This window comes from Sinocyclocheilus grahami, unplaced genomic scaffold, assembly GCF_001515645.1.
Source record: "Sinocyclocheilus grahami isolate Dianchi unplaced genomic scaffold, SAMN03320097.WGS_v1.1 scaffold423.1, whole genome shotgun sequence".
NCBI lineage: Eukaryota > Metazoa > Chordata > Actinopteri > Cypriniformes > Cyprinidae > Sinocyclocheilus > Sinocyclocheilus grahami.
Window position 1 is genome coordinate 437975 of NW_015505602.1, and position 23377 is coordinate 461351.

At 35.5% G+C, this 23377-nt stretch overlaps 2 protein-coding genes across 4 annotated transcripts; one reads left to right on the plus strand and one right to left on the minus strand.

The window, feature by feature from the left end:
* Positions 1-537: 537 nt before the first annotated feature.
* On the minus strand, positions 538-17273 carry cracr2b (calcium release activated channel regulator 2B). Its single transcript, XM_016232983.1, has 15 exons — positions 17235-17273; positions 10623-10855; positions 10415-10526; positions 9551-9689; positions 9183-9329; positions 9004-9094; positions 7298-7393; positions 7022-7209; positions 6570-6641; positions 6251-6305; positions 5040-5119; positions 3818-3947; positions 3472-3598; positions 3307-3388; positions 538-622 (listed from the first exon to the last, which is right to left on the minus strand). Exons 2-15 carry the CDS (start codon positions 10851-10853, stop codon positions 538-540), a joined length of 1635 nt encoding a protein of 544 aa, XP_016088469.1. The 5' UTR covers positions 10854-10855; positions 17235-17273.
* Positions 17274-17685: 412 nt separating this feature from the next.
* Positions 17686-23176, plus strand: tmem138 (transmembrane protein 138). Of its 3 annotated transcripts, XM_016233027.1 has the most exons (7): positions 17686-17847; positions 18031-18152; positions 18318-18361; positions 19643-20077; positions 20370-20541; positions 21618-21693; positions 21969-23176. In XM_016233027.1, exons 4-7 carry the CDS (start codon positions 19950-19952, stop codon positions 22079-22081), a joined length of 489 nt encoding a protein of 162 aa, XP_016088513.1. In that variant the 5' UTR covers positions 17686-17847; positions 18031-18152; positions 18318-18361; positions 19643-19949; the 3' UTR covers positions 22082-23176. The 3 variants fall into 3 exon arrangements, with proteins under 3 accessions (XP_016088513.1, XP_016088512.1, XP_016088511.1); XM_016233026.1 differs by lacking the exon at positions 18031-18152 and having other exon boundaries at positions 18294-18361; XM_016233025.1 differs by lacking the exon at positions 18031-18152.
* Positions 23177-23377: the final 201 nt, after the last annotated feature.

Consider the following 23377-nt stretch of genomic DNA (forward strand, 5'->3'; position numbering starts at 1 on the left):
TGTTTGGAGATATGAAGGATGCAGTACTACTCTATAGGTACTCAAGATTAACATGAGATTGGGTGAAACTGTGTGTTATGCCCCCTTTAAATGCAATATTTACATAGAAAACATTTAAGGTAAACGTTTAATTTTGGGTTCCCAAAAATGGCATTTTTTCAAGTCCACAAATTAATACTAATAATTATGAAAATACTCATGCAGGCATGACTTTTTAACATTAGACTGACGATAAATATATTTGAGTATAAAAAAGATTTAAAAGTGTACCACACATATAGTTTTGTGTAACAGATCGCCAGTTGGAGTGTGTAGTAACGCTAAAATGATCGTAGCACTGTTCCCGATAGTGTTTTATAACTTTTTACCTTGCTGAAAATGGTTATTAATTTAGCTGATGTTCAGAGGTGGACTATCCACTCCGAATCCTTTAGCTTATGAATATTCATAGGTTGTTTCTTAAATTCTTTGAGCGTCAAGTGGCGTAATTAATATTCATGAGTCAAGTCCTCGCTGAATTCTGAAGTAATGCTCCAGTTATTTGCAGCAGCGCCCTCTGTTGGCAGGGATGTCCAGACGGAGCACAGACTCACACTGCTTGTCCTCCTGTGAGGCAAGTAACCTGAGACACAGAGAAAATTCAAATTAAGATTAATTAAAATCTGCATCCTACATTTTTTCTATTTGAATTGCTACTTCAGCAATAAACAAAGACCCTTTTATTTGATCATTTTACTTTATTATATTATATTATATGATATTATTTTATATTATAATGTGTGTGTGTGTGTGTATTTATATAGACATAATAAATATACACAGTACACACACATATTATGTAACAAAAACTTTTATTTTGGATGCGATTAATCATTCGACAGCACTAATACACACACACACACACACACACACACACACACAAGATCTGTGATGTTACCCAAAAAGATATACAGTATATAGACTATTTTTTATTATATTTTTTATAAAACAATATGGAAATATAAATAAATACATATTTATATATAAATTATAAAATAATAATATATATTAACCATATTTAAGAAAAATCAGGAACAGGTATTTAGACAGGAATAAAATAACACAAAGGCAATTCAAGCTGGTTTATATAGCCTAATGTTAAAGGTTCATGCTCGTCCAAAGTGGTCTACCAACTTTAACCAGTTTACAAAGATGCTCAAGCAGGTTGAAACTAAATCAACTAACAATGATCAACCATTTAAACCAATTCGGATTATCTAACCCAAAAGTTGGGTTAGTCCATATTTGACCTAAAGTTGGGTTGAAACAACCCAACATTTTTTAGCGTGTATGTACTCTTTTTGTTAAGAATAGTAACTACATATGTAGCAGAATAGTAGACAAGCTTTGGGACATACTACTTCATCATAACTGTGTCTTTAACGGACACTCTGTTGCTTAGTTACGTGCATTCTGTCACCATTTAAACTGCACCAAAGTCCCTAGTCTTTGACTGCACTGTCAATCATCTTGTCACAGTTAACAAAATCCACATTTCGTTTAATTGAATTAGAGAAAATGAAGAGGCACGTTGATCTGCCAGTCGTGGGCTTATGACGAGAACTCTCTTCGTATGTTTGCATAATGATGCATTTAAAAGTTAATGACCAAATGTATAAAAGTTCCCAATGTTGCTGCAGATGAAATATAACGCGCATAGCATTAAATAAATATTTTTTAATCAGGTTAGACATTGATTATTTATTACTCAAACCCCTTTCTCTGCCTGTCCGTCAATCTCACATATCACTTTTTATGCGTGATTGTAGTTCTAATCGAATCCTCGTCCACCGTGCAATGTTGTTGGCAATATTAGTCGTTAGCATGCGCATCGATCTACACTTTGAATTTTAATCTCAAGTTGTAGACCATCCGGGAATCTTTGGCATGCTCTTTTCAACATACTATGATTTGGGACATACTAATTCTATTTCCAAATACTATTTAGGATGGATAGTATGCGAATTGGGACTAAGCATTTGTTTTTTCGGCTATTTAAGTGCATCATCCGGGTATTTAAAGTGCAATTTTTCTTTTTGGAATTTTTTGTGTGAACACACTACTCACACTAATCAGGTTAGACATTGATTATTTATTACTCAAACCCCTTTCTCTGCCTGTCCGTCAATCTCACATATCACTTTTTATGCGTGATTGTAGTTCTAATCGAATCCTCGTCCACCGTGCAATGTTGTTGGCAATATTAGTCATTAGCATGCGCATCGATCTACACTTTGAATTTTAATCTCAAGTAGTAGACCATCCGGGAATCTTTGGCATGCTCTTTTCAACATACTATGATTTGGGACATACTAATTCTATTTCCAAATACTATTTAGGATGGATAGTATGCGAATTGGGACTAAGCATTTGTTTTTTCGGCTATTTAAGTGCATCATCCGGGTATTTAAAGTGCAATTTTTCTTTTTGGAATTTTTTGTGTGAACACACTACTCACACTATTTGTACTACAAAACGTCATAGAATAATGCATAAGTATGCGATTTGGGACGCACCTATAGAAATACAAATACAGTTCACTTCTGTACTTATGGATGGGAGAAACTGCAACGTGCAATATGGCGGAACATTCCCAACTTCTAAATGAAAGAGCCAATGGCTGATTGGTAAAGTCATTGCGGTGTACTTATGGATGGGAGAAACTGCAACGTGCAATATGGCGGAACAGTCCCAACTTCTAAATGAAAGAGCCAATGGCTGATTGGTAAAGTCATTGCGGCACTGCAGCGGCCGTTAGAAGCTCCGGTTCCCATAGAAACCTGAGGCTAAACCAGCCAATGTGCATGCACAGTCATAAGCGTGCTATGACTACGTATGCGCATTGGCTGGTCTAGCCTGTAAAATAAGCTTTTTAAATGCTATTAGAGCATAAGAAACAACATTCATGGGGCAGCTCATTTCAGATTTTGTTGCTGATTTGAAATATGTAATTTAATTGTGAGTTCAGTGAGCAGTTTTTGAGATTTCAGGATTCCCCCATTGATTTAGATAGGACTTGGTCTTGTATGAGCGCCGGGAGGCGTTGCAAATATGGCCGCCGAGTGAACAGACTTTCCTTGAAAGGGACTTTGGTACGGCCATCCACTGTAATTATGACAGTGAATTCCTCTCTTTAACTTCCGGGGGGCTCCAAAGCCGCGGAAATACACAAAACTACATACAGTTGCTTTTAATAACCTCATCTTGCATTGTAGATTATGTAAATCAGTCTGTTGGTTCTATGAAACCGTTTTTGGGACATCTGACCTCTCCTGCCCTGCGGTGTCCCACAGCTGCAGAGCGACTGGTGTTGAATCAAGCATCACGCTCCTGACCTGAAAATCCATTCCTGTCAATCAATCATCACGTGACATGTCAGCACACAAAAGGAATTAAGTTAAGCAAGAGCATAAAATGTCTAGCGTCTCTCACCCACAGTTGAGGCCAAGTTATTGGGGAAGTGGCCGCTGCAGTAGTGATGGATGAACGAGCTCTTTCCCACAGCGGAGTTCCCCAGAAACACCACCTTAAACACACGCTGCGGGTCATGCAATGCGCTCTGGAGGAGAAAGAAGAAAGAAAGGTTTTCCTGGAAAGCCACATCAAGCAGGTAAATATTTGATTTGCTGTTAAGATCAAGAATTAATGAGCTCAACATTGTTTGTTGTGTTTGGAAGCGACAGAGAATGTCATCTACTGTTATTTGCATCCAAGACACAGCCATACAGAAAGTAATAAGCAGTTATGACATTGTATTTTACAGTAAAAACACAAGTACCATGGTTTTCTCTGACTGGCAGGTAGTTTTGTCTTCTCTCTCTTCAGCTATAGAGAGTCTTTTCGGACTTGAATCTGTTAGCGAGCTGTCTGAATCCTCAGGCTCGTCATTTGGGTTTTCCATCAACTGCCTTTAAAAAGGATACAATTATTTTAATACAAAAAAATGTGTATGAATTATAAAATAATTAAAAACCTTTGAATTGCCTTCTATCATTGCTCAGAAAATCCCGATAAAACTGGTCCAAGTTGGTCTATAGATTGTTAACTAGACTAGTGAACCTGGTTTCAACCTAGTAGACCATCTTGGACCAGCAGTAAACCAGGCTTATTATCGATAAGTAAAGATAAAATTGAAACTAAAACTATATAAAAAATCTGTTGCTTAAAATAAATGTTAACTGAAATAAATGAAAATATAAAAAAATTAAACATATTTTAGTTCCGTTAGTTGCCAAGGCAGCCTTTCTCATTTTCTTTAAGTACTTAAAGAAAAAAAAATAGAAATAAAAATTTTAATAAAACTAGAAATGAAAATTGATAATTGATGTGTCAATATAGACACATATAGACACTTTAAAATAATAAGCATAATAATAAATGACAAAAACACAACAAAATGACTAAACCTTTAAAATTAAAAATTAAAAAATAAATAAAATTTAAAAATAAAATAGTTATATCAATGATACTAAAATAACATTGAAAAAAAAAATGTGTGTGAGCTGTTTTCATTAGCAGGAATGGAAAATTAGAAACATATGAAGAGTTAATTTGCAAAAACAGATATCATGTTTTATTTCCTGCATTCCAATTAATATTAATCAAACTGCAGTTGGGTTGTTTTGATTAAATAAATAATAATAACTAAGAAAATACAGCTAACTAACACAATAAAAACATGATAACACAATAAAAAACATGATTTAAGAAAATTAATTAACAGAGTTATCTGTTGCAAATAAACTCTTCATATATTTTTTAAGATGGTAAATAACATTTTGCAGCATTGGGAAAGACAAATTATCTGGAAAATAATCCCAGTATTCACTAAAGGTTGTGACTCGGAATTGTAATGAATGTGTATGATTGCAACTGCAATTATGGCAAGAGCTATACCATGTTTCAAAATGCACATCTTATATATGTATGTCCATATATGTCTTTTAATAGAGTGTCATGTGCATTAATATAGCATGTATAAGGTTTAGTTAGATACCCACCTTTTTGCTGATTTCCTTGGTGGAAAATAGTTCCCCAGTATGGATTCCTTCCTCTGCAAAGGGTTCTTCATCTGAGCTGTCTGAGGAACAGTTGATGAAATATGAAAGAAATTTTAGCTTCATCTTTATTGCAAATTGTTTTAAATGAAAATTGAGAAAATGTAGTGTCTAGTTTTTCTTGTAGAAATTATGCATATTGGTCTCCCAGAGCAGTAACTGATGCAAAACTGATGGGTTCAGGTGATGCACTTAAATAAGTGTTTGCAATGCTTTTATATATCTAAAATTATTTTTTATGTAAAATGTGTGACATAGGTTGACTGTGGTTTTGAAACGACAGCACTTGTGTATGCGCATGCAAGTAAATCACCCAAAATGATGACATGAATTCAAGATTAATAAACATTTTTATTGTTTACTGTCTGACAACATATCCATTTGTTCAACTTTAAATCTTAACATAATCTACATTTTGTTCATTTAGCGTCAATCAGAGACCAAACACATGAACTGTCATTGGACAGAACTGATCATTTCAAAAGAAACTACCAAACAAAACTGTACTAAATTACAAGTACAAAAAATACAAAATAAGATCAGCGTTAATGAGGTAAAGTGCCATATATTTCAAGGCACTGATATGTAATTGGTAAATTAAATTACCAATTTCTTTGTAAAAAAGAAAGAAAGAGGGGAATTAAGCGATTAAGGCTCTTCTTAAACAGAAATAACCAATATCTTGGAATCACGCTTGTTTCTGTAACAGACCGAACAAGGAACAATCTTTCTTCTAACGTGACTCATTTCATTGGCGCACATTGGCTAAATTCCATATTCACAGTTTCAAAAGTTCCACACAAGGTCTTCATTGAGTTTCCTTCAAGTCCCTTGGAGGCTGACGAATGGAACAAGGCTCTCCCGAGAATAAACTAACCAGAGCTGCACTTGGAAAATGTGAATATTCCAGAAGAGTGCATAGCCGGTATCATCCACAACGTTTCGAATTCCCGAGGGAACATGGGCTCACAGAAGCCATAGGAATACATCCAGATGAATGTATCTATTCCCATTTAGCTGCATTGTGGGTTATGTTACATGGGCAAAAGGCAGGGTTAATATGGGTAAATAGAGCGCACCCACGGAGAGAAGGTGTGAACACAGCGGCATGGTGGGTAAGGAGTGGGAGACATGAAGGGGTATTTTTGACTAACCATCTTCTGTGTCAGATGGGCATCTTTATCATCCCGAAGACGCTTGTTCATGTCTCTACAAAAGAGAAAGTGAGAGAATTCCAGTTACATTTTAAGATAAAGCTCCTCCTCACAGGACTTTTAACAGCCTTGGAATATAGATATCAAATCTAGTTATGAATGAGACGGACCAATCAAACATCTTAAACCTCCAGCTGTTTTGACTGGTCAATTCTTATAGCTTTATATTTCAGATAAGAGCAGTACACACACGCCTACACTTGAACACTCATCATACTACATACTAAATGTGTAACCATTTCAGTTGGGTCGCCCTTACCGGAGAAGATCCAGCTGTCTCATGAGGCTTTCCCGTTCCTTCTGCATGTTTCGGGACACTTTCAGGACTTCTCTGTAGTGAGAAACAGTCGGGCATAATAAAAAATGCACAAGCATATCATCAGGAAATAGCAGCTTATGTTTCTTTGTTCTTTACTTTTCATCATTACATTCCTAAAACGGAAGGTTCTTTTGGTTCCATGAAGAACATTCAGCATTCATGGAGTCTTTCCATTCTACAAAAAGTTATTTATAGTGGAAAAAGGTTATTTGGATTTTTTTTAAATGTTCTTCACACAAAGAAAAAATGGTTCTTTTAAGAACAGTTCACTGAAAGGTTCTTTGAGGAACCAAAATGCTTCATCTATTGCATTCCTGCAAACCCCCCTTTTGGAGTGTAGTAGAAATAGTAATGCAAACAATGTATTTTCACAAGTAAAACTCAAAGCCCACCTCTCTTTGCCCCTCTGCTGTTGTTTGATGGTGTTCTGTAGTTGTTGTAGTTGGCTCAGAGCGTGCTGGAGCTCCTCTCGGCTTTGGTCCAGTTGGTCCTGCAGCCGCTGGTTGATGTTCTGCAGACGGCGGTTCTCCCCACGAGCATCACCCTGATCAGTACTTAGACTGTTGATCCTGCTCTCCAACTACACACACACAGGTGGGGTGAGACAGAGCCTGCTGCTTTAGGTTTAATAAATCAGACGTGTTGATGAGTGAATGATGAGTCTGTACCTCTCTCTGTTTGGTGAGCGTGAACTCAAGTTCTTGTTCTCGCATCCTCAGTTCTTGCAGTAGCTGCTCTTTCTTGTCTCCTTGCCTCATGCTGTCCTTCATCACAGAGCAGACCAACATCATACCATCATCATCATCAAAATATCACATCACCCAAATCACATTGCCATCATCAATATCATCACAATCATAATCACCATGAGCAATGTTATCACTATAATCTATATAATCATAAATCACTATCATAATCCCCATGAATTATATAATTACTAACAGCATATTCACCATGATCACCACTGATATCATAATCACAAGGAACAATATTATCATCACCATCATCGATATCATTGTCACCATTACTACAATCACCATGAACTATATGATTACCATCATCATAATCACCATCATCGCCACTGGTATCAATCACCAAGAACAATCATATTATCCCATCATGATCTCACCAATACCATTATAAATATCACAATTATTATAATAATTACATATAATCATGAACAATATTATCACTATCATAATCACCATGAACAATGTTATCATCATAATCACCATGAATTATATAATTACTAACAGCATATTCACCATGATCACCATTGACATCATTATCACAAGGAACAAAAATATTATTCCCATCAGCGATATCATCACCATCATTATCATAATCACCAGGAACAATATTATCATCACCATCATCAATATCATTGTCACCATTACTATCACATCAGTCACCATGAACTACATGATTACCATCATCAAAATCACTATCGTCAACATTGGTATCATAATCACCAGGAACAATCATATTATCACTATCACCATTATTATTATAATTACATATAATCATGAACAATATTATTACCATAATCTATATCTTCATAAACACCATCATCACTATCATAATCACCATGAACTATATAATTACCAACAGCATATTCACCATGATCACCACTGAGATCATAATCACAAGGAACAATAATATTATCGCATCACAGCAATATCATTATCACCATTACTATCACAATCACCATGAACTATATGGTTATCATCATCATAATCACCATCATCACCATTGGTATCATAATCACCAGGAATGGTCACATTATCAAATCATAATCACCATTATCACCATCATAATAACCATGAACATTATCCCCATCACAGCAATATCACTATCACCATCACTATCATATTTATCATCACCACCATCAATATCACTGTCAACATTACTATCACAATAATCACCATGATGATCACGGTCATCATTATCAACATCACATTACTATCACAATCACCATTAAATATATATTTACCATCATCATAATCATCATCACCATTGGTATCATAATCACCAGGAACAATATTATCATCACCATTATCAACATCATTATCACCATTACTATCACAATAATCCCCATGATGATCACTGTCATCATTATCAACATCAGCATTACTATCACAATCACCATGAACTATGATTACCATCATCACAATCACCATTAACAATATTATCACCATCATCTTTCATTACCATAATCATCATCATCACCATCGTTATAATAACCACAATGAACAATATCATAATTTCCTCTAATACTAAGACTGTTCTCTAATAAAAATACAATTTCCCCCTCTAAAGGTTTGTCAAACTTAAATCCGTGTTTCATAGTGAGCGTGTTTGTGTGCATATTTACCAGAGCTTGTCGTTTCTCTTTCTCTTCTTTTAACTGACTCTCCATGTCTTCATACATGGACCGAACCACTCTGTCATGATCTTCCTCTCTCCTGTAAGACATTTAAACACTCAGCACATTTCATTTATCTCAAGACATGTTTATTTTACAACAGGTAAAAGAATGCAATGAAGGCTGACCTGCGCAGTGCCTGTTCTAAATTGTCTCTCTCTTTGAGTGCATCCTGAAGATGAGACACAGTGTAGGAAAGAACCTCTTCCAAAACACCCAGCAGCTCAGGTTTGTCCCTGTGGAGCTCACACCACAGAGTACACAGCTCCCACTGACTAACACACAGACACGTCTTTAAAACAAAAGCTCATATACACTTTGTGTAAAGTGCTAGTGAAAAAAGCAGGGTTTGGCAGATGTAGCCCATAAACGTTAACCTAAATGCGTACAATAACAGTATGCTGGCTTGTCAAGCCAATATTGATCTAAACTGCAAACAGACAAGCGCAGCTTTCTCGTTATCTTATCTGTTACACAGTGGTGTACATTTACTCACTCTTTGAAGAGTTTATCAGCTCCCAGCTCCATGAGGATGTGTGTGAATCGGATCTCCATCGGCTCTTCTCTCTCTTCTCCAACCATCTCTCCCTCTCTGCTCCTCGCTCTCTCCTCCGGCCCAGAACCAACAAGCTCTCCTAATTTAGTCAGAGAGATTTTAATTTAGGCATATATCATAATGCATACTACACACAGTATACTATAGCCTACTGCATATTACTTTTAAAAATGTGAAATGGTACGAAATATGTAATAAAACATTTCAACACGTGAAATCGCTATGTTGTATGTTTATAAATCTATTAATATCATTTTCAGTAATTGAATCATTGCTGAAATAAAATATAAATATTAGACAAAAAATGTAAATGTAAATTAGAATTAGATTAGAAAATTCAATTAGAAATAAGAATTGTTTTGGTAACTAACTGAAATAAATAAGTTGAACTAAAATTACTGAAACTACAACTGAAATTATAAAATTAAAGCTACACAGAATTATACAAATAAAAATGACAATAAAAATGTATTAAAATTATTGTTTAATTAAAATTAATGACAAAAGCACAATACATTATGAAAACTTTAATGAAAAAATAAACTTAATAAATAAAAATAAAAGTAGTTACTATGAAATTATTAAAAAATTATTTTGAAATAAATACTATAATAGCATATAAATAATACTAAAATAACACTGGTTATTAATTGTATTTTTTATCATGTACATTTTTATACTTTATACACACTTTTTATTTTATTCACACCTTTATGTTTTTATCTTTATAAACACAACTAAACATTTTTACATAAACTTCATACACTTTTATTTTCTCATTTTAATACACACATACACACTAACCTAGGCCCGTGTGGAACTCAAGGGGTGTGAGGTAACCATTTCTGTCTCGGTCTAAACTCTCAAACACTGATTCCAACTGCTCAGGAGACAGAGGAAGCTCTTGCTGAAGCCACTGGTGGATTTAAACACGATATGACACATTAAACACATCCCTAGTATAAAGAAATCATATAAAATAGACTTCCGCCACCACCCCGTCCAGGCTCACCTGCATGTCTCTCTTCGTGATGAATCCTTTCCCCTCTTTATCACACAGCTCAAAGAGCTCTTTAGCTTTGCTCATTCTGTCCTGTCTGTCTGAGTCAGGAGAGGTCGCATCGTTTGACGAGTGTAACCTCGCCGTCCGACTCGGCAAGGGGCTCCGTAGTCTGGAGCGGGGCGACATCTGACCACTGCCTGTCCCCTCCAGCACCACCCCGTCCTTCAACCAGCCAGACATAACTGCAGAAAGAGAGTGGCCGGACAGGATTAAAAATAACCAACTGGTAAGAAATGTCGCTAATGTGGTCAAACCAGGTTAAACAATGATACGAAAACAATCATATCTCATAGTTCTTGCTCTAATTGGTCAAGCAAGACATTTTGTTGGTCGCTTAGTTACTATTTTTGTTCTGTCATGCCCTCATTGGCCCAAAATCCTGCTCCAAATGCCTGCATATTAACCATTGAATATGTTCTAAATGTTGCTTAAAGGGGTCATATTTCAAGTTTTCCTTTCTCTTTGGAGTGTTACAAGCTCTTGGTCCATAAAGAAGATCTGTAAAGTTGCAAAGACTAAAGTCTCAAATCCAAAGAGATATTCTTTATAAAAGTTAAGAGCCTGCCACGCCTACCTAAAACGGCTCGTTCTAACATGCCCATACACAAAATAATGATCTTTCAAATAGCATCATATGACCCCTTTAACCTAGCATATTTATTTTTAGTAAGGATGGAAAGATCGCTTGATGCTAGAAATTTGTTGTTAGAATATTACCTTTGCATTCATTAATATTATTGCACTTCAACTGTGATTTAGTTAAACACTGACTTTATTTAATCGGTCAAAGTCAGCTTCATTAATGGAAAATGCTGAGGGCATCTGAAATATCCTGCTTCTTACATATCCACAAATAATCGTTAACCAGGATGTTAAACAGTCCTTCAAACAGGTGCCATGTTTTCTGACCCGAGACGCTCAATATAACCTGGCTGTAATTCCCCCACACTAATGCCATATCGCAATGACATCTGTTTGTGCTGATATTATGTAGCAGTTGTGATTACATGGATGGTTTTGTGATTTTACAGGGAAGCTACTCCTTCAGTAAATGTCCAGCCTGCTTGAGTGACCTGCTCCACGTCTGCATTAGCACAGAGAAGCTCGGCTGATATGGGCCAATAATGCTGATAGGGAGCCAACCGTTGATATAATGCCAATAAAATGCATTTACAATATCTATTTATCCATTAACATATATATATACATATATATATATATACTGTATACAGTGGGGCAAATAAGTATTTGATACACTGCCGATTTTTCAAGTTTTCCCACTTACAAAGAATGGAGAGATCTGTAATTTTCATCGTAGGTACACCTCAACTGTGAGAGACCGAATCAAAAAAAAAAATCCAGAAAATAACATTGTATGATTTTTTAATAATTAATTTCCATTTTATTGCATGAAATAAGTATTTGATACAATAGAAAAATAGAACTTAATATTTGGTACAGAAACCTTTGTTTACAATTACAGAGGTCAGACGCTTCCTGTAGTTGCCCCACTGTATATATATATATATATATATATATATATACACACTTTATATGTAACTGTAATGTATGTTATACATTACAGTATTTATTTTTACATTTACATACACACTATCAGTCAAAGGTTTTTGAACAGTAAGAGTTTTAATGTTTTTTTAAAGAAGTTTCTTCTGCTCACCAAGCCTGCATTGATTTGATCCAAAATAGAGCAAAAGCAGTAAAATTGTGAAATATTTTTACTATTTAAAATAACTGCTTTCTATTTGAATATATTTTAAAATGTAATATATTCCTGTAATTTCAAAGCTGAATTTTTAGCATCATTACTCCAGTCACATGATTCTAATATTCTGATTTGCTGCTAAAAAAACATTATTATTATGTTGAAAACAGCCGAGTAGGTTTTTTTATCAGGTTTCTTTGATGAATAGAAAGCTCAGAAGAACAGCATTTACCTGAAACAGAAATCTTTTGTAACATCATAAACGTCTTTATCATCAACGTCTTTTGATCAATTTAATGCTAAATAAAAGTATTAATTTCTATACGCCCCCCCCCCCTTTGAAAAGTATAGTGTATGTTACAAAAGATAAATGCAGATTTTTTTCCAGATAAATGCTGAGCTTTGGCTCTTTTTATTCTGTTTTAAATATTGATAATAATAATAATAATTATAATAAATGTTTCTTGAGCAGTAAATCAGCATATCAGGATGATTTCTGAAGGATCATGTGACACTGAAGACTGGAGTAATGATCACAGGAATAAATTACATTTTAAAATATAGTCCAATAGAAAGCAGTTATTTTAAATAGTAAAAATATTTCACAATATTACTGCTTTTGGTGTACTTTGGATCAAATAAATGCAGGCTTGGTGAGCAGAAGAGAATTCTTTAAAAAACATTAAAAATCTTACTGTTCAAAAACTTTTGACTGGTAGTGTACACACACACACACACACACACACAGACACAGGCACAGGCACAGGCACAGGCACAGGCACAGGCACAGGCACAGGCACAGGCACAGGCACAGGCACAGGCACAGGCACAGGCACAGGCACACACACAGACACAGGCACAGGCACAGGCACAGGCACAGGCACAGGCACAGGCACAGACACAGACACAGACACAGACAGACACACACACAGAGACAGACACAGGCACAGGCAAAGGCACAGACACAGACACAGACACAGACAACCCTACACCAACCCTACCCCTAAACCTACCCCTTACAGGAAACTTTCTGCATTTTTAGATTTTCAAAAAAACTCATTCTGAATGATTTATAAGCCTTTTAAATTACGGGGACAATGAAAATGTCCTCATAAATCACCTTCTCGTTGTAATACCTATGTCATACCCATGCTATTATACAAATTTGTGTCCTCATAAACCACATAAACATGCACACACACACACACACACACACACACACTACAGCATTTATTAATATTTTTAATTGGCAGTTTCATTTTTAACCAGTTAATCCTGTATTATTTATATACTATTATAGTATTTATTAATATTTTAAATTATCATCTTAATTCTATTTTTTTTTATTCTATTGTTAGGTGTTAGCAATTTTATGTGCTTCTGTCATTTTTATTAGATTTTTTTTTTCTGTTTAGCTTTTTAATTTTTATTTCTAGTTTAGTTTTAGTAATTGTTGTATTTCAGTTAGTTTACACAAAGTTTTGTTAATGATTTGTAATAGTTGTAGGTAACAATAACAACACTATACTGTATATAGTTTAATGACAGCAGAAATGCATTAAAATGTTACACAGTCAGTCTGCCTCAATGATGTACTGACCCTAATCTAATCGATTCACACAAATGTGAGGCCCTATAACATGGTTAATTATTTAATCAAATGCAAAAGTCCACAGCTATGTGACAAATTGTTACATAATCAGCAGGCTCATGGGAAACATGGCAGCTTAACTCAACTTAGCTCAAAGCACATGGGAATTTCGCAAGGATAAACGGATGTGGCATTTAGATTTTAAGACATGCCATGAGCAAATACGTCCACCAGCAACTAATGGTCATCTGTCAAATTATAATAACATTTACTCATGTAGAAATCAGGCAACTATCCAAACAAAGCAGTACACACATACACGTCACAATTGCATTTCTCTTCAACGTCTTTGGCTTTCTGGAGAGCTCCAGGATATGAACTGCAAAACAGGATGAAGTCATGTGACAGGACTGTCTCTCTCTCTGTGCGTGTGTGCAAAAACAAAGTAAAATGCAAATAAAGGGTTTAGCTCAGTTTACATAGCATTCAGAGCTCTTACTCATAATCACGAGTTTGTGTCAGCCATGCGGATGAGGGCAGGACGCAGGGGAAATACCTCCATATTAAATGACCACAGGTCATATGAAACATGAAATATTTGCCTAATGAATTAATGGTTTAGGTTGTGGTTGGAACAATAGCTCCGAGTGATTATGAATGATTTGAATCAGTGATATCTGGAAAGCAATATGCTCAGATCATATAAAATTGCAGAGAAGATAAAACAGGTCCCACGGCCCTGCAGAGGACACAATCACAAGGGCCCCAAAAGTTAAATAAAACTTAATGCGATTACTTGAAGGAAGTCTTTGGTTGAACCTTATTACAATACACAGTACATATAGCCACAAAATATTTGGACACTTAAAGCAGCTGTAGGCTATGTTTGTAAGTTGTTTACCTTAAAACATCAAGTAAGTTTCAGAATCATTCTGATGGTGCACTGACTTCTATAAAAGCCGAATGGTTTCTGTTTTTCCCCCACGTTCCTCCCCAAACGTCTATTCAACATGTAATAATAGTTAGCGGCAGTGTTGCGGGTAACGCATTACAAGTAACGCGAGTTACGTAATCAGATTACTTTTTTCAAGTAACTAGTAAAGTAACGCATTACTTTTAAATTTTCAAGAGAATATCTGAGTTACTTTTTATTTTTTCAATGTATTGATTGACAGCTCTCCTGTCCCCATGTTGAGAGAAATCAGATGTTACTGTAGTTCTAAAATAAATATGAATATGCGTTAATTCATCTCGCTCACAAAAAAAAACACATTCAATATTCCTCAAAATGAATAAAAATAATGCAACTCAGAATATGACGCAAACCTGCAATAATTAAATGTTAAACAACACAAATATCCTTTATGTATTTAATCCCATTCTATTAACCAATGTCTTTGCTTCTGACTTTTGATGATTTAGTTCAATCATACTAATAAGCAAAAATTCCTCTGGACAAACATTTGTGTCTTTTTTTATTGTGTTGAAATGTCTTCTTCTGCATTCTACTGTACGGACGTAAATTGACTTTCCTTCAGCCTGAGGTTTATTCATTTCACTTTTGGTGTGAAAAGGCTTTTATATTTGCCAAAAATATAACTTTTTTATTTTAAAAACAAACAAGCAAGCCCTGTCCAGATTTAAAAAGTAACGCAAAAGTAACGTAACGCATTACTTTCCATAAAAAGTAACTAAGTAACATAATTAGTTACTTTTTATGGAGTAACACAATATTGTAATGCATTACTTTTAAAAGTAACTTTCCCCAACACTGGTTAGCCGGTACGAAATCCCGCGAAAAGGGCGGATTGCTTAACAAATGTGCGTTTTCAGCCGAATTCGCTTTCATGGAAAATCTGTTCACTCGGCTACCATATTTGCTTTTGTTTCTTATGCTCAATTAGCTATTCCATGACAGATAAGTCAATGCGCATGTGCAGTCCTAAGTCATAAATGCTTTTATGGCAACTAGAGCTTCATTTATTTAGAAGACGGGATTTATTCCGCCATATTGCGGTTGCGGTTGCGCATTTTTCCATTCACAAGTACAGTGAGACACTGTCTTCTATCTAACGATTTTGGTACAGTGATCCAATGTAATTATGACAGTAGTATATTTAAGACAGTGAGTTTCATCACTCGCTTAACTGTAGGGGGCTGCAATGTCACAAAAACACATAACACTACATACAGTTGCTTTAAGTGACACTTGAAGTCATTGCATTCTGTATTAGTAATACAAAAGGTTTTGTTTTCATTTTTCAACACATTTGTCAAACGTTCTGCTTAAGAAGCGAGCGTGCATCATAGGCTATTTTGTTATCTAATTTAGCGACATTCTGACAATTTGTTATTTGCAATGACATTCTGCGACCTAAATCATCATTTCAAAAGAAAAAAACAAGTTTAAGGGCCAGCGTTTTGACACGAAACATTCATGTTGATTTTGTGATTCGAGTTCTGTGCGAATACCAAAATATATGGGCATGGCATGTTTACACCTGCAATAAAGCCATAGAGGAATTGCAACACTCAAGGTCAAATAAACTTCCCAAGCTTTGCTACAATTACACACGAAAATCACCTGAGAGATAACAGCCATATGTCAACTTCAGATAAGAAAGCATACGGTTTACACGTGTTTTTTTGCTCTGTGTTAGAGGAAATCATACATACCTATTATAAATAAAGTATTTTATTTACACCCACTTTCAATAAATCTTTTTTTGTTTTTTAAATAAGACTTTCAGGTAAAGTTAAATCATTAATTTGTTACGATGAAACTGCAAACCCATATACACTCAGATATGCTCAAGAACATATGTGCAATGACCCACTTCATCTCAGAATACATTTCCATTTAATACTTCACTATATTGTCTACAGAATGGATTTGGACGCAAAATAGACATAAACTTTATACATGACAGTATGTGGTGGGATCAGTGGTGTTGGTAGGTTTTACCATTTAATACTTATGCATACCACCATCATATACCATAAAAGGTGTCCACAAACATGGTAAAACCATGGTACTCAAGGAGATGAAGGGCATATATAATACAATCTAGACTAAGTATTGTTCTAGAAGAGTTCTATCACTTCAGACCTCATGCATAATTTAAAACATATGTCAGCACTTTTCAATTTGTTAAGACAAACCAAAACTGGCGTTAAATTGAATACATAATCAATTAAAATGTCATTCAAATAAATAAATTAAATACAGAAACAGAACATACCAGACCTGTGCTGCGATGTTGCTCAGGTGTGTATCGTGTCACCTGTGAACTAGGTGCTTTATAAGCTAGTGTTCATCCAGCAGCGGGCACAGAATACCGTAATGCTTATAAGAGTCGTCTCTCAAAATGGTCTTGGCTCCAACTCTGTCCCGCAGATTTGAAAACAGAACAGCGTTTATGAAATAAAAATGTTGTTTACCTTGTATAAAAATGTTTTACAATTCCAAAGAATTAATAACAGTGAAGGTACATCGATAAAGATAATACACATAAATACACAATAAAATAAACAAACAAACGGTTAGGTTATATAACTTTAACTTGACGTTATTTATGTTATATTAGAAACGCATTTCTATTATTATTAAAATCTTTATTATTTTAATATATATTAGGAAAAAACACAATTTTAATATATTTATTCTACACGTTACGGTAACCGGAGCTTCTCGCCGTTGCCATGGGAGACGCGGCAGCGCTCGCGATCAGCTCAAGTCAGAAACTCTCCGTTACAATCACGGGAAATCAGGATGATTGTACTATTCAGACGGACGATTTCACGATTCATGCGGAATTAAGGAAGGCGAAGTCTGGGTTTCGACTTGCGCAGGTTTAAAGGTGTGTAAACGTTTAAAGATGTGTGCGTTTGGTTAGCGGTTAGCCTTTTTAGCTGGTTAAATCTCTTGTTCAGCAGCTGTTTACGACTTTGGTTTGAAGTAGTCTTGCTTTTAGAAGTGTTGAATGCATTGTATATGTTGTTGCACTTAATCTGTCGATATGATTAATTTGCCCCCAAATCAGATACAGAAACATTCAACACGATAGATTTCAGAGTTCACACAGGACCTCAGTGAACTCATCCAGAACTCATCCAGTCATTATACACGCTCTTATTAATGCATTAGGCCCGACGATATTTCATGGTGAGCGTCAGGGGTGTTGAGAGAAGCTGGTTAAGCTCTTTGTTTAGGCTGTATGGAGTTTTGAATCCGACGGAGATTAGAGATGCCCAGAGCGTCTCGTCTCCTCCTGCACTCAGTGAAATTAACCCGTAATCCCCTCAGTGACCTGCTGCTCTTCCTGTGCAGCTCCCTGGAGAACACGCGCCGAAGGAGCTCCGCTTACTCCACAGGTGAGTAGACAAACATTCAGCAGATAGACAGCCAGATAGACAGATAGACATTCAACATGATAGATAGATAGATAGAAAGATAGATACTGTAGATAGATAACCGATACAGGTGCATCTCAATAAATTAGAATGTCGTGGGAAAAGTTCATTTATTTCAGTAATTCAACTCAAATTGTGAAACTCGTGTATTAAATAAATTCAATGCACACAGACTGAAGTAGTTTAAGTCTTTGGTTCTTTTAATTGTGATGATTTTGGCTTGCATTTAACAGAAAACCCACCAAGTCACTATCTCAACAAATTAGAATACTTCATAAGACCAATAAAAAAAACATTTTTAGTGAATTGTTGGCCTTCTGGAAAGTATGTTCATTTACTGTACATGTACTCAATACTTGGTAGGGGCTCCTTTTGCTTTAATTACTGCCTCAATTCGGCGTGGCATGGAGGTGATCAGTTTGTGGCACTGCTGAGGTGGTATGGAAGCCCAGGTTTCTTTGACAGTGGCCTTCAGCTCATCTGCATTTTTTGGTCTCTTGTTTCTAATTTTCCTCTTGACAATACCCCATAGATTCTCTATGAGGTTCAGGTCTGGTGAGTTTGCTGGCCAGTCAAGCACACCAACACCATGGTCATTTAACCAACTTTTGATGCTTTTGACTACTTCAGTCTGTGTGCATTGAATTTATTTAATACACAAGTTTCACAATTTGAGTTGAATTACTGAAATAAATGAACTTTTCCCACGACATTCTAATGTATTGAGATGAACCTGTAGATAGATAGAGAGACATTCAACAGATAGACATTCAATCTATTTTATATTTATATTTTCTATCTAGAACAGACAGTAGAAATAGATAGATAGATATTTAACAGACATTCAACATATATGTGTGTATTTTATCTATCTATTTTTTATCTAGAACATAGACAGTAGAAATAGATAGACATTCAACAGATAGATAGAAAGATAGATATTTAACAGATAGATCATTTAACAGACATTCAACATGTATTTTATCTATCTATTTTATATTTCTATTTTCTATCTAGAACACAGACTGTAGAAATAGATATACATTCGATAGATAGATAGATAGATAGATAGATATTTAAACAGATAGACATTCATCATGATAGCTATATATTTTAGATACAGGGATTCAGCAGATGGATCGACAGACAGACATTCAGCAGATAGACATTTGATACATAGATATCTTGCTAGCTAGAAGAGTTTTTTTCTGATGTGATTTTTCTTCTCCACAATCCATTCAGGAGGAACATCTCAACACGCTCCGATGAGGATTTCAGCTCTTCAGGAACATTAATATTCACCCGAGCATCTGAATGTTTACTCATCACCGTATCCAGCATGGCTGACGCCCGGATTAAACGGCCAGTGGAACAACTCCAGGAATTATCGTCGCTGTGCTTGGGTTTGTCATGGAGTAGCAGGAAGTGAGATGGAATTTCCTCCATATAATCACAGCGAGATGATCTCCACGTCAGACGTCTGCTGAAGAGTTTCATATGGCGGAGGGCTGTGGTGGTGTTTTCTAGTATATTCCGGATCGCTGCAGATATGCTCCAGACCAATAACTACTCGCTGGTGCTGCTGATCCAGCTGGCGCTGCTGACCTTTGACCTGTTCGTCAACTCCTTCAGTGAACTGCTGCGGGCCGCGCCGGTCATACAGCTCGTGCTCTTCATGTGAGTGCATTACAGATTTCACCACAAGTCACATTATTTATAGCATCAGTCTGATTTGCTCAATATTAAAAGCAGAAAATATTTAGAAAATAAGCATATATATACACTATATATATAGACATTTTTTTCTAGAACAAGTGTGCAAAAGTTTAGCAATGGCAATGTCGTGGGTTTGATTCTTAGATGAACTGATAAAATGTAAAACTTGAATGCAATGCAAGATGCTTTGAATCAAATGGAAATGCATGAGTGTTTTCTAACATTATATCGGTTATCTGTCTTGTTTCCGCAGAATCCAGGACATCGGCATCCTGTTTAACGTGCTCATCATTCTTCTCATGATGTTCAACACATACGTGTTCCAGGTGGGGCTGGTGTCGCTGTTACTGGAGCGGTTCCGAGCGCTGCTGATACTGTCTGCACTCTACCTGACTCTCAGCATCTGCTTTCACTGCTGGGTCATGGTGTGTACACACACACGCACACACACACAAACATAGATTATTACTAGATCCTACATGGAATCTGTGAGCACAGAAAGTCATTTGTAAAGTTATATTAATTCCTCGCCATGTTTAAATCCATTCTGCTGCACTTTTGCAGAAATTATAATTGTATAATATTTAAATTAAAAATAATTTTTAAAAATGTTGTTTCATTTTATTTTGAAACCCATTCTGATAAAAAAAAATTCTTAACAGAAAATTATTATAGTATTATATATAATAAAAAATAAATCTCTAAATATATTTCTAAAATACTCTCGTTTTCCTTCATTCTGTTCATTTCATGTTTACATTTTTGTAGAAAATTGTTATTGTATTATTATTGTATATCAATTAAAAATGAAAATAAATAAAATTGTAAAAAATGAATAGCTTCTGTCATTCGTGAAATTCTGTAAATTCCTCACCACGCTTAAATCTGCTCTGCTGTAATTTTGCAGAAAATTATTATTGTATATTATTTAATAAAATTAAAAGTAAAACTAAAATAAACAAAAAAAATAACTTAAAATACTTTCATTTCCCTTTATTCTGTTCTTTCCCATGTTTAAATCCATTCTGCTGAAATTTTGCAAAACATTATTATTGTATATATATAATACAATAATATAAACATTTATACATGTATAAATATGTATTCCTAAAATACTCCTTTTTTCTTATTTTGTTCATTTGCCATGTTTAAAGCCATTCTTCAGAAATTTTGTAGAAAATGATTATTGTATAATATATATATATAAGTAAAAAATAAGATCAATAAAATAGTCAAATTTGTATTTGCATAGTTGTACTTCTAAAATACTTTAATTTCCCTTTATTCTGTTAATTTCCACTGTTTAAATCCATTTTGCTGAAAATAATTTTTGTATATCAATTAAAAATGATTTAGATAAGTGTCCAAAATTGACTTTGCAGAAAATTAACAACGTATAATATGTAAAATAAACATTAAATTAAAAAAGATTTACATTTCATTCAAAATTCTGTCCATATTTGTATTTCTAGAATTCTAATTTTCCCTCATTCTGTGTCAGAACCTGAGGTGGATGGAGTCCAATCGTTTCGTGTGGACGGACGGGCTGCAGGTTCTCTTTGTGTTCCAGAGACTGGGTAAGCCGGCCGTGAGCCGTTAGCCAAACCCCGAATTGGATTTCACGTGAGGGTCACTGTCAATCTCATCAAGAACCTCTCAATCCCTTACTACATGTTTGGAGATACAGGCCTAACCTTTCTCTGTCATGACACTAAAGCTGTTGTAGAGGTGTGATCAAAGCAGAGGCACAATTTTCTTCCAATCAGACAGTTAATCGCTCTTTACTATTTAGCAGTTTTGCCGTTTCCATAGAAGTTAACCTCTGCCTGTTGATGGTTTTGTGTCTCTCCAGCTGCTGTGTTGTATTACTACTTCTACAAACGCACAACCGAGTATCTGGGAGACCCCAGACTTTACGAAGATTCCCCGTGGCTCCGTGATGCATTTGCTAGAGCGCGACAGTGAAACGAGACGCCTGGAAACAAACCCAAAATGGTGCACGGGGGACGTTAACGTTGTGCAATACAACACACAACCAAAGCATTTCAAGAAACAAAACGGATGGACTCATTCAGAGCCCCGCCACCTTAAAACAAACTTCTGAATTGTAGGAAAGAGCCAAGATGGCTTCCATGGGGCACACTGGCGACTGGAGAGATCTCATTTTGTGTTTTTAATGACTGAGAAACGCAACGAGAAGTAAAGCATCATGAAACCCGACGTCTGAATGTCTCAAAACGCATCTTAGTACAATAGTACAAATGATCTTACTGCCCGCACCAGGTGTAAAGCTACAATTATCATAAATTGCTTCTTACATGTTGGTTGCGTAGACATCTTGTTGTGTAATGTAGTACGTACTAAAATGTCTTTTTAAAAATGGTTTTGGATCATTGCTTGAGCAGAGTTTGATCGTACAGTCGAACTACGAGAGATTTCGTTCACTTCGGTTTGCCTTTGAAACGACGAGTGGAATTTGGTCTCAAGGAACTGTGTGAATTTTTTAAAACATTTTGTTTGTAATGTTTTCATAAACATCCTCCAAATGACACACGTTCGGTACATTTTCAGTAAATTGTCGACGGAGCATCAACAAAGTGCCTCGCTGTTCACCCAACACTACACAAAGTGAGTAAACAGCAGAGCGTCAGTGCACTTGTTATGCCGAAATCGAGATCGCATTTTTCTCTCATTTATGTTGTACTAATAATGCTGATGCTTTATTTCTCCTATTTATCGCAAACATAAGTGTTCTTTAAGAAATAGTTCAACCAAAAATGAAAATGTACTCACCGACCCAAGATGTAGACGAGTTTGTATCTTCATCAGAACAGATTTGAGTGTGGAAACGGTCCAAACAACTGATAAAAACAATACACACGACACTTGTGAAGCGAAGAGCTGCGTGTTTGTTTGAAACAAATCTATGATTATGGGTGTTTTAACGTTAAACCGTAGCTTCCAGCTAAAATAGTCCTCAATCCATAATATCGCTTTCTTAAAGGGGTTCTATTATGCTCTTTTACAAAGTCTTGATTTTGTTTTAGGGGTGTACTAGAACAGGCTCTCATACCAGGTTATTGGAAAAACACATTATTTTTCACATATTTTACATTATTACAACACCTCTCTCCCCAGTCTGGCATGAACGGCTCGAATAGTTCCTGTATCAAATGAAGGCCCGCATTCTGAAATATAAAATGTGTTGTGATTGGTTAGCTGGGCCAGTGTGTGTTGTGATTGGCTCACTCAGCGCCTGGT

What these genes read in the sequence shown, in the direction of transcription:
- tmem138 (XM_016233027.1), top strand. Translation starts at nt 19,950, where the DNA reads ATGCTCCAGACCAATAACTACTCGCTGGTGCTGCTGATCCAGCTGGCG. An exon ending in GCTTTCACTGCTGGGTCATG is followed by an intron (nt 20,542 to 21,617) that starts GTGTGTACACAC and finishes ATTCTGTGTCAG; the next exon opens with AACCTGAGGTGGATGGAGTC. An exon ending in CTTTGTGTTCCAGAGACTGG is followed by an intron (nt 21,694 to 21,968) that starts GTAAGCCGGCCG and finishes GTGTCTCTCCAG; the next exon opens with CTGCTGTGTTGTATTACTAC.
- cracr2b (XM_016232983.1), bottom strand. Translation starts at nt 10,853, where the DNA reads ATGTCTGGCTGGTTGAAGGACGGGGTGGTGCTGGAGGGGACAGGCAGT. An exon ending in AAGAGAAACGACAAGCTCTG is followed by an intron (nt 7,394 to 9,003) that starts GTAAATATGCAC and finishes TCTGTGATGAAG; the next exon opens with GACAGCATGAGGCAAGGAGA. An exon ending in CGCTCACCAAACAGAGAGAG is followed by an intron (nt 7,210 to 7,297) that starts GTACAGACTCAT and finishes GTGTGTGTGTAG; the next exon opens with TTGGAGAGCAGGATCAACAG.